The sequence below is a fragment of the Carya illinoinensis genome, chromosome 15, assembly GCF_018687715.1.
Source record: "Carya illinoinensis cultivar Pawnee chromosome 15, C.illinoinensisPawnee_v1, whole genome shotgun sequence".
Classification (NCBI taxonomy): domain Eukaryota; kingdom Viridiplantae; phylum Streptophyta; class Magnoliopsida; order Fagales; family Juglandaceae; genus Carya; species Carya illinoinensis.
The window spans coordinates 33,808,606-33,821,006 of record NC_056766.1 but is presented as its reverse complement, the minus strand read 5'-3'; the positions used below and the strand labels follow the sequence as shown (position 1 = coordinate 33,821,006).

Genomic DNA, 12,401 nt, shown 5'->3' with positions numbered 1-12,401 from the left:
GAAGGCTATTAACACTGATCAAGACAGAGCGATGAAAAATGCCATTTCAATTGTTTCCCCGAAAGCTGACATCGATTTTGCCTTTGGCATATACTTAAGAAAGTTCCTGAAAAGCTTGGAAGCTATGGTTCCTACAAAACTGGAATGAAAACTACACTAATGAAATGTGTGTATGACACCCAAACTCGGGAAGAGTTCAAGAATTGTTGGGATCAGTTCATCACCACGTACAACTTGTATGATAATGTGTGGTTGAAGAGTTTATACACTGAGCATGAGTACTGGGTACTGGCATTTTTGAAATGTTTTTTGGGCTGGAATGAGTACAACTCAGCGGAGCAAGAGCATGAATGCCTTTTTTGATGGCTATGTTCATGCTAAGACAAACTTGAAAGAGTTTGTCGATCAATATGATAATGCATTGAAGAAGAAAATTGAGAACGAAAATGTGGCGAACTTCCACTCATTTAATGTCACAATTCCCTGCATCTCTAGATCTCCAATTGAAAAGAGATTTCAAGATTTGTACACCAATGGAAAGTTTAGGGAAGTTCAGCAACAACTTGTCTGTGTTATCGACTTGGACCCAGTTTTACTCAAGGTCAACGGTACAGTAAAGACCTATGTAGTAGAGGATGAAGTTTGTCTCGAAGAGTTCATGAAGTTGGTTACACATTCAGTCCAATTTAGTCAGGAAGATACAGGTGTTGCAAAGTGTTCTTGTGGTTTATTTGAAATGAGGGGGATAGTGTGCCGGCACATCTTCGCTGTGTTCAAATGTAACGGGATTAAAGCATTGCCAGATAGGTACATTTTGGATCGATGGAGGAAGGACATCAAAAGAAGATACATGTTAATCCATAGCAGCTACGACACAGTACATCAACGGGAGGATTCTATTGCTTATTCAAGTCTTTTGAACATCTGTTATAAGATGATTAGTCATGCTGCGGGTTCGAGAGAACATACTTTGGATGCAACTAATAACTTGCATGCAATGATTGACCTCTATTCTGGCAATTTGGATCCCACAGCACATGCAAGTGGTACTGCAAATGTTACAGTAACTGTTGGTTCTTCAAAAAAAGTTCTCAGTCCACATATTGTGAGAGGGAAAGGGAGACCCCCATCTCTGAGGAGAGCATCCAGGATGGAGAGAGACTTGCAAAAAGTTAAAGAGAAGACCAAGCAAGCGCAGGGAAAGGGAAAACGCAAGCAGGTGCTGATATTCTTGCACGACATCTACCTTGTTGATGCTTAATTTTTTTTATTACTACCTGAAAAGTATGATATATTATTTTCAGCGAGATGGAGAAGATATATCAGTCGACGATGTGCGCAAGAATTTATTTGGTGTCGTGCAAGTAATATATTCCATTTATATTTATATTTAAATTATAAGATAAAGAAATTCTGTTTATGTTTCGTATTAAGCATTGTTTTAAATTTTGGTGGCACCGTATAATCAGACTGTTCCAGAAAGCATACCAGCTGCTGACATTATTGGAGCCCAACCCCAAGAAAGACTAATGCAAAGCCAAGAAAGTGTACGTGAATCCCAACTTGTGGTATGGATGATAATTTTAATAGTAAGTTTGACATCAGATGGTTTTGCATGACTTTTATTGGTCTACAGATGCAATTTGGGTTGGTTGGATCACAACCGCTAGAGGCTATATTGGATGGTTCACAACCATAGGAATGACATTTCAATTGTTGTGGGTATGCCTTTCCGTGGTTACACATGCTTATAATTTTTTTTAAGCTTTGGTTTTAATGATTAGGGTGTTCTTTGTGGGTTTTAATGAAGGATTTGGCACCAAATTTACATCAATTGTTTTCCATGTAGGTTCATCCCATGGTGTACCAGCTACTGACAAATTTTGTTATGAGTTGGCCTACCACTATTTAGCAAAACACCTGTGAATGTTAATCTTGTTGTTGGTGGTATTTAGTGAATATAGATACTTGTTGGTGTAAACATTTAATTTTGCCTTTGATGATGAGGGGGCAATAAAGCTTTAATTTATTTCCTGAAGATTTTGTTGTGCTATTAAGCATCTATTGTTGATTAAAAGGGATTATCAATTTTTTGTTGGTAAATGACGTTGGTTGTAGGCTTAATGCCAATTGCTTAGCAGCCTTTGTCTTTGTTGGTGTATTTGATGACTAATGGAACACCACATATCTGAACATCTGAACAGTAAGTCTGGGCATTCATTACTCTTTTCCTTATCACTAACTTCTAAATGCATGGTTACAGGGTTTGGATCTCTTGGATTGATGACATCTGTGCTGGTGCATTGTGTTTGATATTTTGTTTTCCAAATGAATTTGTACCTAATAAAAGTTATGGGTGACATCTTGGATCTCTTTTACATGAAGTTAAAGAGAATGTGTGTATACACTAAAACCGGCATTGAAGTGAAGTGGCACAATAGCTTACTCTCTACCGACCCAATCTTTGTTGTGTAGTTTGACTTGCTAGTAATATGAATTGGTTTCAGGTGTGTCCAGGTGGAAAGACCATAGAAGCAGAATGGGAATGAGTAATTACTTGAATGAGGACTAATAAGTCTGGACAGAGAAAATGTATGAGTAATTACTTGAATGAAGACCATATATATAAACAATGTATGAGAAAGTGTTGGTGTTGGATTCGTGGAAATGTTATAAGATGACCAAGGATCTTGCAATTCTTAGCCATGGACCTAAGTACGTGTGTGTAAATGACGTTCTTGTATTTAATTAATTCCACTTTTGTGTTGTCAGGAAGATGCATGGTTGTATGTTAACACACTAATTTCATTCTGCGCACTAGAATGGTGTTTTTACTTAAGATTTTGATTTGTATTTCTTCTCCAGTGAAATAAAGTCAGCAGAATTATATTGACCTAAAATCTCAACCTTTTCTACAATATTGGTAGGGAGTGCTACGAGAGGCCTCTTTGATAACTTGGTATGGATTGGCAACTTGCTCTTGCAACATCTGAAAGCACAATTCTAAACATCCAGAAAGCTCAATGTTGATTATGAATGAATTCTAAACATCCAGAAAGAAAAATTCTAAACATTCACAATTCTAAACATAAAAGATATATAACATTAAAAATATTCTTGTGGTATGGTTGTAGAGCCACTGTTCCAGATCCCACTAATACACCATAATTCCCAGAATTTGCAAGAAACAATATATAATAGTGTGCATTACATCATCCAACAAAATAAATAATTTACAGCAATGGCTTTGGCACTTAGATACTCCAACAAAATAAATAATTTGCAACAATGCATTTCTAACATCGAGTGTTATCATCATCTACTAAAGCCATCTATGACAGAATTCAGCTCCCTCTTCTCTAATACAAGAGCCAGTGTCCAATACAAATTAAAAGTACCACTAATGCAATCCCACTAAACTGTTTTCCCAGTTTCTGCTCCCACTTAATATCAGGTTCTTGTGTCTGCCTCAGCAACTCCTTCTCAAGCTGATCCACCATCTTACGCAGGTCAATCTTCCTTTTTTTGAGAAGGTCAACTATTTTTGAGAGATCTTTCTCCCTCTGTAACAGGTCATTGATTCTTTCTTGAAGATGGAGCTCAGTCACTTGATTACTATCTGCCCACTGGAGAAACTTGCAGAAGGGTAATCCCTGAGCATTAGAACACAAATTAGTTAATGAACACTAAAAGAAATGTGAACAGAAAGGATACAGATGTAATTACCTCTGTGTTGTACTTTGGACATCCTAAGAATGGCCGACCAGGATTTTTTGCTGTAGTTGAAAATTTCAGTGTGGCTTTCACCACATAGCAGCACAATGGATGCCCCATGGTACGTTTAGCAAAAGATGAAGAAGACATTGATGAGGACGATGACATTTCTAAGATGAACCAAAGAAGAGAAAGGAAAAACTAATTTCCCACAATTAGTTAGTAACATATATTTATATTTCAGAAGAGAAAGTTATTAGTGGTCAAAATCCAAAACTAATTTGCCACAATTATTTGGTAAGAAAATAGTGTATAGTTGGTAACAAAACAATTACCACTAAACTATTATTTGGTAACAAAACAGTGTCTCCACAATCCTATAAAACAAACTTAGTCCCACGGAACATAGGTTTGAACATGACAAACTAGTAGTAAAATAACAATTAAAAAAGAAATGTTTATAATAAGCTTGGTATCATTCATAATGATCCCACACCAAATTACACCAATTCGTGACCTGTCATGCAATTTATAGCTACAAATTGAGTTATGGAACATGACAAACTAGTAGTATTACTTCAAATATTTTCTTAGTAATTCTTTGTATGGCCTTGCTTTATTATTCAACAGTAGGATCTATTCCAATAATAGATATTGAAACAGTAGATATTCAAGGAAAAAAAAATTAACTAGATATTGAAACAGTAACAAATAAAGTGTAAATATATCGTTACCAAATATAGAGACTACGAGTTGGGTTAAAATAAAGAATGGAAAAGAGTCCAAGTCCATAAGAGAAATGATAGCATTACTACTCTTTTACATTTTCTTCAACTTTTTAATATTATAATATTATTTTAAATATTTATTTTAATTTTATTTTGATTTGATTTGGACAAAACTACAGAGTTCTTCGAAGTCTGTAATTAATAAACAAGTTAATTTTGTAATTTGGCTTTTGCTTATGAGTTTTTATATAAAACCTTGATCTTTCTTACTGATATGTGGTACTACTGACATTTGTAGTTTCAATTTTCATTTAAAATAGTTACAAGCCCCTAGCCTGCTCTGTGATGAAGGATTCGGAATGAAACGCCAAAATCTTAATGAACTCCACAAATTTATGTGACAAATGAACATAATCCGGCATACATAAACAATAACTATAAACTAAATACAATTTACAAACCCTCCTCTAGCTCTCAATTATGAGCATTTACAATGAAGATGTCTGGAATAGCTTATTATTGGCAGTGTTCAAATTTGGGTTAGGACGATTCACTTGGATCAGTTTGTTGTCAATTCATAAATAATTTCGATTTCATAGACCTAATACTAACCCAACATGACACAACCCGATTGTAAGCAACCTTGACTATAATTTTCTAATTACTACAAACCCATCTCCATCTACACATTCAATTTCAATTTACCATATATTAGTGGTTTCACATACAATGTTGTGAAATTATTATAACTTAGAGGAGGAATAAAACAAAAAGGACCTTTCAACCACAAATTAATAGACATTTTCAACAAAAAGGACCTTTCAACCACTAATTCATAGACATTTTCAGTAAATGAAGCAGAAGACATTCACTTGTTAGCTATGTTGAGAAGTCTACAATGGATTGTCAAATGGGCATATCAAATTTAATAGTATTATTATAAAACAAAAAAACAAAAAATTAACAATGACACATGACCAAGTATGTATAGCATTAGAATGTTGAAAAAAAACCAAAACACATCAAAAGGAGAAATCTAACCTGATTTAAAACTCAGTGGTAGGGTTAGATTTTTTGTCGGTGTTAGGGTTAGAGTTAGGGTTTTGGTGCTATGTGGGCTTCACATTTCAGATCTAGTGGATAAGACGACAGGGCTTTGTGGCTCTAGTTCATGGGTTCAAATCGGGTTTATGGTTCGTGGCTCTTCGGTACGAGATGTGAAACATGGGTTTGTGGGTCATGGGTTTGAGTAGAAGCCGAAGACCAAGTGACTACGGGGACTGCTTTGTGAGCGGGCTTTAGATATCAGATCTGGTGGAGAAGATGACAGCCACATACAGGCTCTGGTTCGTGGGTTCAAAAGCCGTTTGTGATTCGTGGCTATTCAAAACGAGATGCGAAACTAGGGTTTGTGGGTCTACCGAGGAGAAGATGAAGAAGAAAGTACTGGCGAGAAGACGAAGAAGCGAGAAGACGAAGAAGAAAGTCGCCGGCGACTGGGATGGAAGGACAAAGACTAATTGCTGGCGATTGGGATGGAAGGCAGAATGACAAAGACGATGGGAAGAGGGGAGGGTCTCATGGTCGTAGGTGTGTCGGCTTATTTGAAAGTGATTTCCAAAACAAAACCTATATCGAGCTGCGCGTCTTCAATTTGAATTTAAAATCAAAACGACGCCGTATTGGAAACGTGCCACGTAGGACATGGTGACGCCGATTCCCCAAGACCGATTGTAAGTAGACTTTTTGTTATTTTAAATACAAGAACTTATAATGAAAATAAATAAGGTTTTAAGTTGTATTTTTGGTATTAAATTTTTTTGATAAATTAAATTTCAAAAGTAAGTAGTAAGCATGTAGTTTTATTTTGAGCACTTCAAATTTGATTAAGTCTATATCATTAAATGGAATTTTTACTAGTACTTATATTAGTGAATATCAATTAATTTGAGAAATGATGATATTTTAGGATTACGAGAATTTTAAAATTTTAGGAAAAATAGGTTATTTAGTATTTTAGGTTTAAGAATTGAAATACATCTTTAATTGTAAATTTATGGAAGTTACGTGATAATTTTATAGGTGACGAGTAATATTCATTTGACACTGTTGTGAAAAAATTATGAGAAGTTAAAAAGTCTAGGTAAGCAGGGTTCTTATGCTAGACTTTGTATAAAAAAAATGAAATGAGGTTTATTTTGAAAAATTTGCATGTTTTGTTATGAAAAGAAATTTGAAATAATCTCAATTATTTATTCTGCATTACTCATGAAGTTTTGTATAAGAAGAAAGTATTTTTTGTCATGATTGGTGCAGACATAGGCATATTTTTGGCATTCTATTTTCAAACTGTGCGAAAAGAGCGAATATGAAAATTTATGCATAATTATATGCGATGATATGATTCTGTTGTGTTCTGAGTCTGTTCTATACTTCGATATGATATGATGTGATCTAAAAACCTCTGGCATGACATTCTATTTATGTTCTATTCTAACCTTACTATGGGTGTAAAATTATGGTCTCCGTTTGAGTTGGTAACAACTTTTTTGTTTCCGGTGCACTCACTTCAGAAATACAATGGTTTTCAACATAGTCTTTCCTGTATGCACACTTAAGACTCCAAGAATGAATGAGGGGAAGACTTCACATTCTGTTTCTACTCTTATATGATATGATGTGATGTAAAAACCTTTAACATAACATTCTATTTATGTTCTATTCTAACCTTACCATGTGTGTAAAATTATGGCTTCTGTTTGGGTTGGTAACAACTTTTCTGTTTCTGGTGCACTCACTTTAGAAATACAATGGTTTTCAGCATGGTATTTCCTGTATGCATACTCAGGACTCCAAGAATGAATGAGGGGAAGACTTCACATTCTGTTTCTACTCGTTTGGCCACGGGCATTCGCACAACCCTACCATGGGGGTTAAACATAGAATTCTGTTTTGATGTGATGTTTCACTTGTGCTATGCCAATGGACTTTTGAATAAAAATATTTTTGAACCTTTGCTCTAATATTTTTAATAAACTTATTGAGTTGTTGATAACTCATGTAACACCTAGACCCAGAGTGATTTTATTATTATTATTATTATTATTATTATTATTATTATTATTATTATTATTATTATTATAAACTTGAGATATGTTTTGAAATAGATTTTAAGATGATGTTTGTTGTTGATTGAGTTTCATCCCCTATCTCGAAATTTTATCCCGTTAGTTTTCATTTCAGTTTGAATACAACCCCCGAATTGAATACAAACTCTCAACTCTAAACTTTATCCAATTTCTTCTCAAGACTCACGGCATCTCCCTCTCCCTCATCTATAAATCCCACATGATCCTTGGTATTAAACACAAAAACATTTGGAGAAAATATACATATACCAGCCCAACGGAACAGCCCCTACAACCGAGAAAACCACTCTCACAGCCAACCGAGACAACCAACTCGTCGGAAACAACCATAGAAATGTGCCGACCAGCCTAATCCTGTCGAACCCACTCCCTTCCGGTAAGTCCACGCTGGAATCTTCTCTCTCCCTCCATTTTTTGTTTTAGTTTAACAGCTTTTCCCACTAACCCTCTCACTCACTCTATCTCTCTCTCTCTCTCTCTCTCTCTCTCTCTCTCTCTCTCTTGCACCACCATTCCCTGAAGGCCAGTGATGTCGCTGGTCATTTCCAGCCACCCCTAAGCTGTCGTCACTTCAGTTTCCTCTCAGTAAGCATCGCAAGGCCATTTGTTTCTTTTTCTTTTGTCCTTGTTTGGTGATACGTGATGTAAGCCACTTCCGTATATTTCCTTCCTTTTAATTGTCTTGTTTCAGAATTCCCAAAAAACCCCTTCAATGCTTCCATAATCACATGTATGCCCTTTGACCCTTAGCCTATACCGTCTTGAACAAGATTCTTTTTATTACAATGTCTTTTGGGCTTTAAGCCTTTTGACCAAGAGTTTTCCCTTTAAGGGTGTTGGGCTTATTTTTTTTTTAATAAACCTATTAGACTTAGCTTTTAACTAGACTTGTTTAAATTGGGTGGGCTTGTTTTACTATATATTTTTCAGAAAATATTTATTATTTAAAGTAGGTTGATTTTATAAATTAGCATACTGTTTAATGTGAGTTGATGGTGTTTTACGAGAAATTGTTTTAGTGTATTTGAGTGGGCTGTTTTACTTAAATAAATATAGTAATCATAGACTTGTTTTTATTTGAAAATATTTAAGGGATTTTAAGCATATTAGTATACTTTTAATGTATTCTTTTATATTATTTTTAGCTTATTATCTTAGCTAATATTCCAATTGACCTTTAACTAATTTTTATAAAATTATTAAGATATGTGTTTTAAGTATTATGATATGAGGTTTAAATATTATTATTTTATGAAATCTTTGTATATTTGAATATTTATTAAATTATCCCTTTGGTATTATTTTAAGTATTTAGAATGCTACGACACATTCTTCCAGAAAAGTTAGTAACGATTAGTTACTCATATAGGTTACAAGTTACGACATAAGATTGCGGAAGCAGCGCTAAGACGTAATTAGTATGATCATATAATTGCATGTGTATTGTAAATTCTCTAATGGTATAGGAAAATATGATGTTTGTCTACGCTATGCTATGAGATAAGTCAAGGTTAGATTCCCTTCATGATCTTTGATAAATTATGAAATTATGCTTGTATGAATGAATTGTTGTTTGATGGAGTAAATAATTCTAAAATCATATGGAAGCCATGAGATGTTCATGTAGTAATTTAAGTCAAGTATCATTTGTAATAAAATAGTCAGTTTAGGTATGACATGTTCATGTAGTACCTAAATCATGTATGCCATGTTCATGTAGTGATTAAATCATATATGCTATGTAATGTCATGAATTATTTAGATCAAATATGTTATGTAAAGTTCATATAGATCTTAGATCATGTATGCCATGGAATGTTTATGTTTAGATCATATTATGCCACATACAAAGATATGCCATGTTATGCTATGACATGAACAAAGTTATACCATGTTATGCTATGCCATTTGCAAGTATACACCATGCTAGAAAAATTCATAATATTAAATAAGTTCTCATGCATTAAGAAAAATAAGATGTTTAAGGGTGACATGGACCTAAGCGTGTTCACCACAAACTATGTTAAGACAGTGCCACGGACCTAAGCGTGGTTCACCATATGTTAAGTGAAATATGGACCTAAACATGTTTCACTTCAAGTTACGTTAAGGATGACACGAACCTAAGTGTGTTCATCACAAGTTATGCTAAGGATGACACGGACCTAAGCGTGTTCATCACAAGCTATGTTAAGGATGACACGGACCTAAGCATGTTCATCACAAGATATGTTAAGAGTGACACGGATCTAAGCATGTTCATCACAAAATATGTTAAGGGTGACACGGTACTAAGCGTGTTCACCACAAGTTATGTTATGCGGTGCCACAGATTCAAGGGTGGTTCACCTTATGTTAAGTGAAACATGAACTCAGGCGTCTTTTCACTCCATGTTATAATAAGTTATGGGGTTTCACGAACCTAAGTATGGTTCACCATATAATAAGTGAAAGACAAAATAAATAAGTAATTTGTTCCTTCATGTTTATATGTTCACCATGATTATGTATGTGTCCGCTCATAATGATGATGAATAGACATGTTATGAGAATCGATGAATGATATATGTGTTTTCGAAGAAGTCTTTCAAAAATTAAGTCTTGTTAAGTTATATTTTATAGTATGATGTACTATTTACTGAGTATTTGACTCTTTTTTTTTTTTTTTTTTTTTTTTGTTTCTTTGTTCTCCTCTATGTTTAAATGTTACAGATGATGGTTGTAAGGATTTAAAGCTGCAGGACCAAGAGTAGATCTAGTGCAAGGACTTAGTTCTTTTATATTTTTTTTGGATAAAAAGTCACGCATAGGGTTAGTTTATGTTTTTATTTTACATTTTTCAGTTTTAAGTTTTCAAAAACAGTTATGTTCAATTTAATTAATGTTTTTCAATAAATGCAACATTTCAAGATATCAATATCTTTATCAAGCAATATGTTATGTATGTTAGTGACATCTCTATTCTACGGGAACGAGGTGTTACATCCTGTATTTTCACAATATTTTTTAGATAATTTTGATATTTCAACTAGAAGTCCAGAGTAGGAAGTGTTAACAAGGTTTGATGACTTTAGAAGAATAAGTGCCAAATGGTACAAGTATTTATAGGAGAGTCTTACTAAATAGAATTATTATTTTATGTTATTTTGGTGTTTTGAGTCATGGATATTTTCAAATCTTTGTGGAGATTCAAATTTAATTTATTGAGGTATTTCTTTGGTATCTTGATGGAGAAACATATATATTTGATTGGAATAAATTAATTTCTAATTTATTTGAAATTTGGAATATATAATTATATTATGCGAGATGATTTTAAGTTACAAGAACTAACTCTTCGAATGCTAAGCGTCAGGTAGTTACAAGTCTTCCCTTTGAAATTATCTCTTTTGGTTTATGCATTAATTCACCTTTTTGGCCCTAACCCACTTTGTCATTGCACATTTTTGCATGTCAGAACATCACTTTGTTCTTTATCTTTGGCTGGGCTCGTTTAGACATTCGAAGTATATTAAAATGGGAAATGCCTTTTGCAAGCGCCGAATACAAACGGCAAGCAATCGGCTCATTTAATAATAATTTTTTAATTCTCTCTCCTCTCTCTTTTGTTATCTCTTTACTAATCTTGTCAGTTGCCATTTAATAAGTGCTGAGGAACAAAAGTCATGGTCGACTCCATGAAAAAGCTGAGAGAGAGAGACCAGTTAAGAAGAAGGAAAAAAAGAAAAGAAAAAGTAAACGGTGCGCTAGAATCGTTGTGTGGGTCATTTTTCTGGTATGAATCTTCGGCTTTGTATCAATGCAAAGTTACATGAAAGGTCTTGAAGATATCGTTCCGTGCCCCCTCCCTTGTTGAAGACGACGGCAAGCTGTGGCAAAGAGAAACTAAAGAGGTTCTTTTTAGAATAATAAAAAAGAAGGTGTATTTATAGTTGAATCTATTTGCCTTCGGATCCATTTCAGATGGCCAACTGCTTGCGCTTATCCATAGAGATCCAGATTTTAAGACAAAAAAAACAAATAAGAAAAAAGACGGAAAAAGAATAGCGGATACAAATTTGAGAGAAATAAGATAGGAGAAGAAGATGGTGAGAAAGAATAACCAGAGGCGAGAAAGAGATTAGAAAAAAAAAAAAACTGAGAGGAGAAAGAAGAAAGAGGCTGAGAAGTATTTGTTTTTATTTTTTTTATTCTTTCCGTACATTCGTTTACACGCCGCTTGTATATTGCGACTGTATTTAACAGTTTTGTATAAAAATTTTGTGAATAATAGTTAAATAATCTATAAATAATAGTAAAATAATTTGAATTAATATGTTTGATTGGATTTTGATAAATAAGAGATAAAAAGCTAAATAAAAATATTATGAAGTTACAAAATTATTTGAATATTATTTTTATTTTGAAGTTTTAATAAGTTGTATTATTTTTGTATTTTGTTTTGAAATTTATAAAAATCGTAATGATTAGAAGAAAATTTTAAAAATTTGAAATTAAAAAATATTTTATATTTAGTGATATCTAAGAAAAAAATTATAAAAAATTTTAATAATTTTTCATTTCACCTTGTTACCCAGACATATCCTTAATCTCATGACTGGTGTAGCCTTCTACTTAATCTCTTGACTGGTGTAGCCTCCTACTTTCTTACTTGGTCATGACTCGTGACTTTTATCCTCCCATGGAGTGGGCCATAGGCTTGTTTTATCCCACCAAAAAATAATAAGTAACAATAGGTTGTGGTAGGTTTATTATCATAACAGTAATAAATATTAACTTTAAGGTTACGTTCGAGTATTGAGTTGAAATA

At 33.6% G+C, this 12,401-nt stretch overlaps 2 protein-coding genes across 2 annotated transcripts; one reads left to right on the top strand and one right to left on the bottom strand.

Annotated features, from left to right (window-relative positions):
• The first annotated feature begins 319 nt into the window (after window positions 1–319).
• On the top strand, window positions 320–1,699 carry LOC122296849 (protein FAR1-RELATED SEQUENCE 9-like). The gene is made up of 4 exons (XM_043106646.1): window positions 320–1,219; window positions 1,305–1,364; window positions 1,470–1,547; window positions 1,637–1,699. The coding sequence occupies exons 1-4, from the start codon at window positions 320–322 to the stop codon at window positions 1,697–1,699; spliced, it is 1,101 nt and encodes a 366-aa protein (XP_042962580.1).
• A 1,203-nt stretch (window positions 1,700–2,902) lies between these two features.
• Window positions 2,903–3,834, bottom strand: LOC122296848. The gene is made up of 3 exons (XM_043106645.1): window positions 3,727–3,834; window positions 3,399–3,653; window positions 2,903–2,989 (listed from the first exon to the last, which is right to left on the bottom strand). Exons 1-3 carry the CDS (start codon window positions 3,832–3,834, stop codon window positions 2,903–2,905), a joined length of 450 nt encoding a protein of 149 aa, XP_042962579.1.
• Window positions 3,835–12,401: the final 8,567 nt, after the last annotated feature.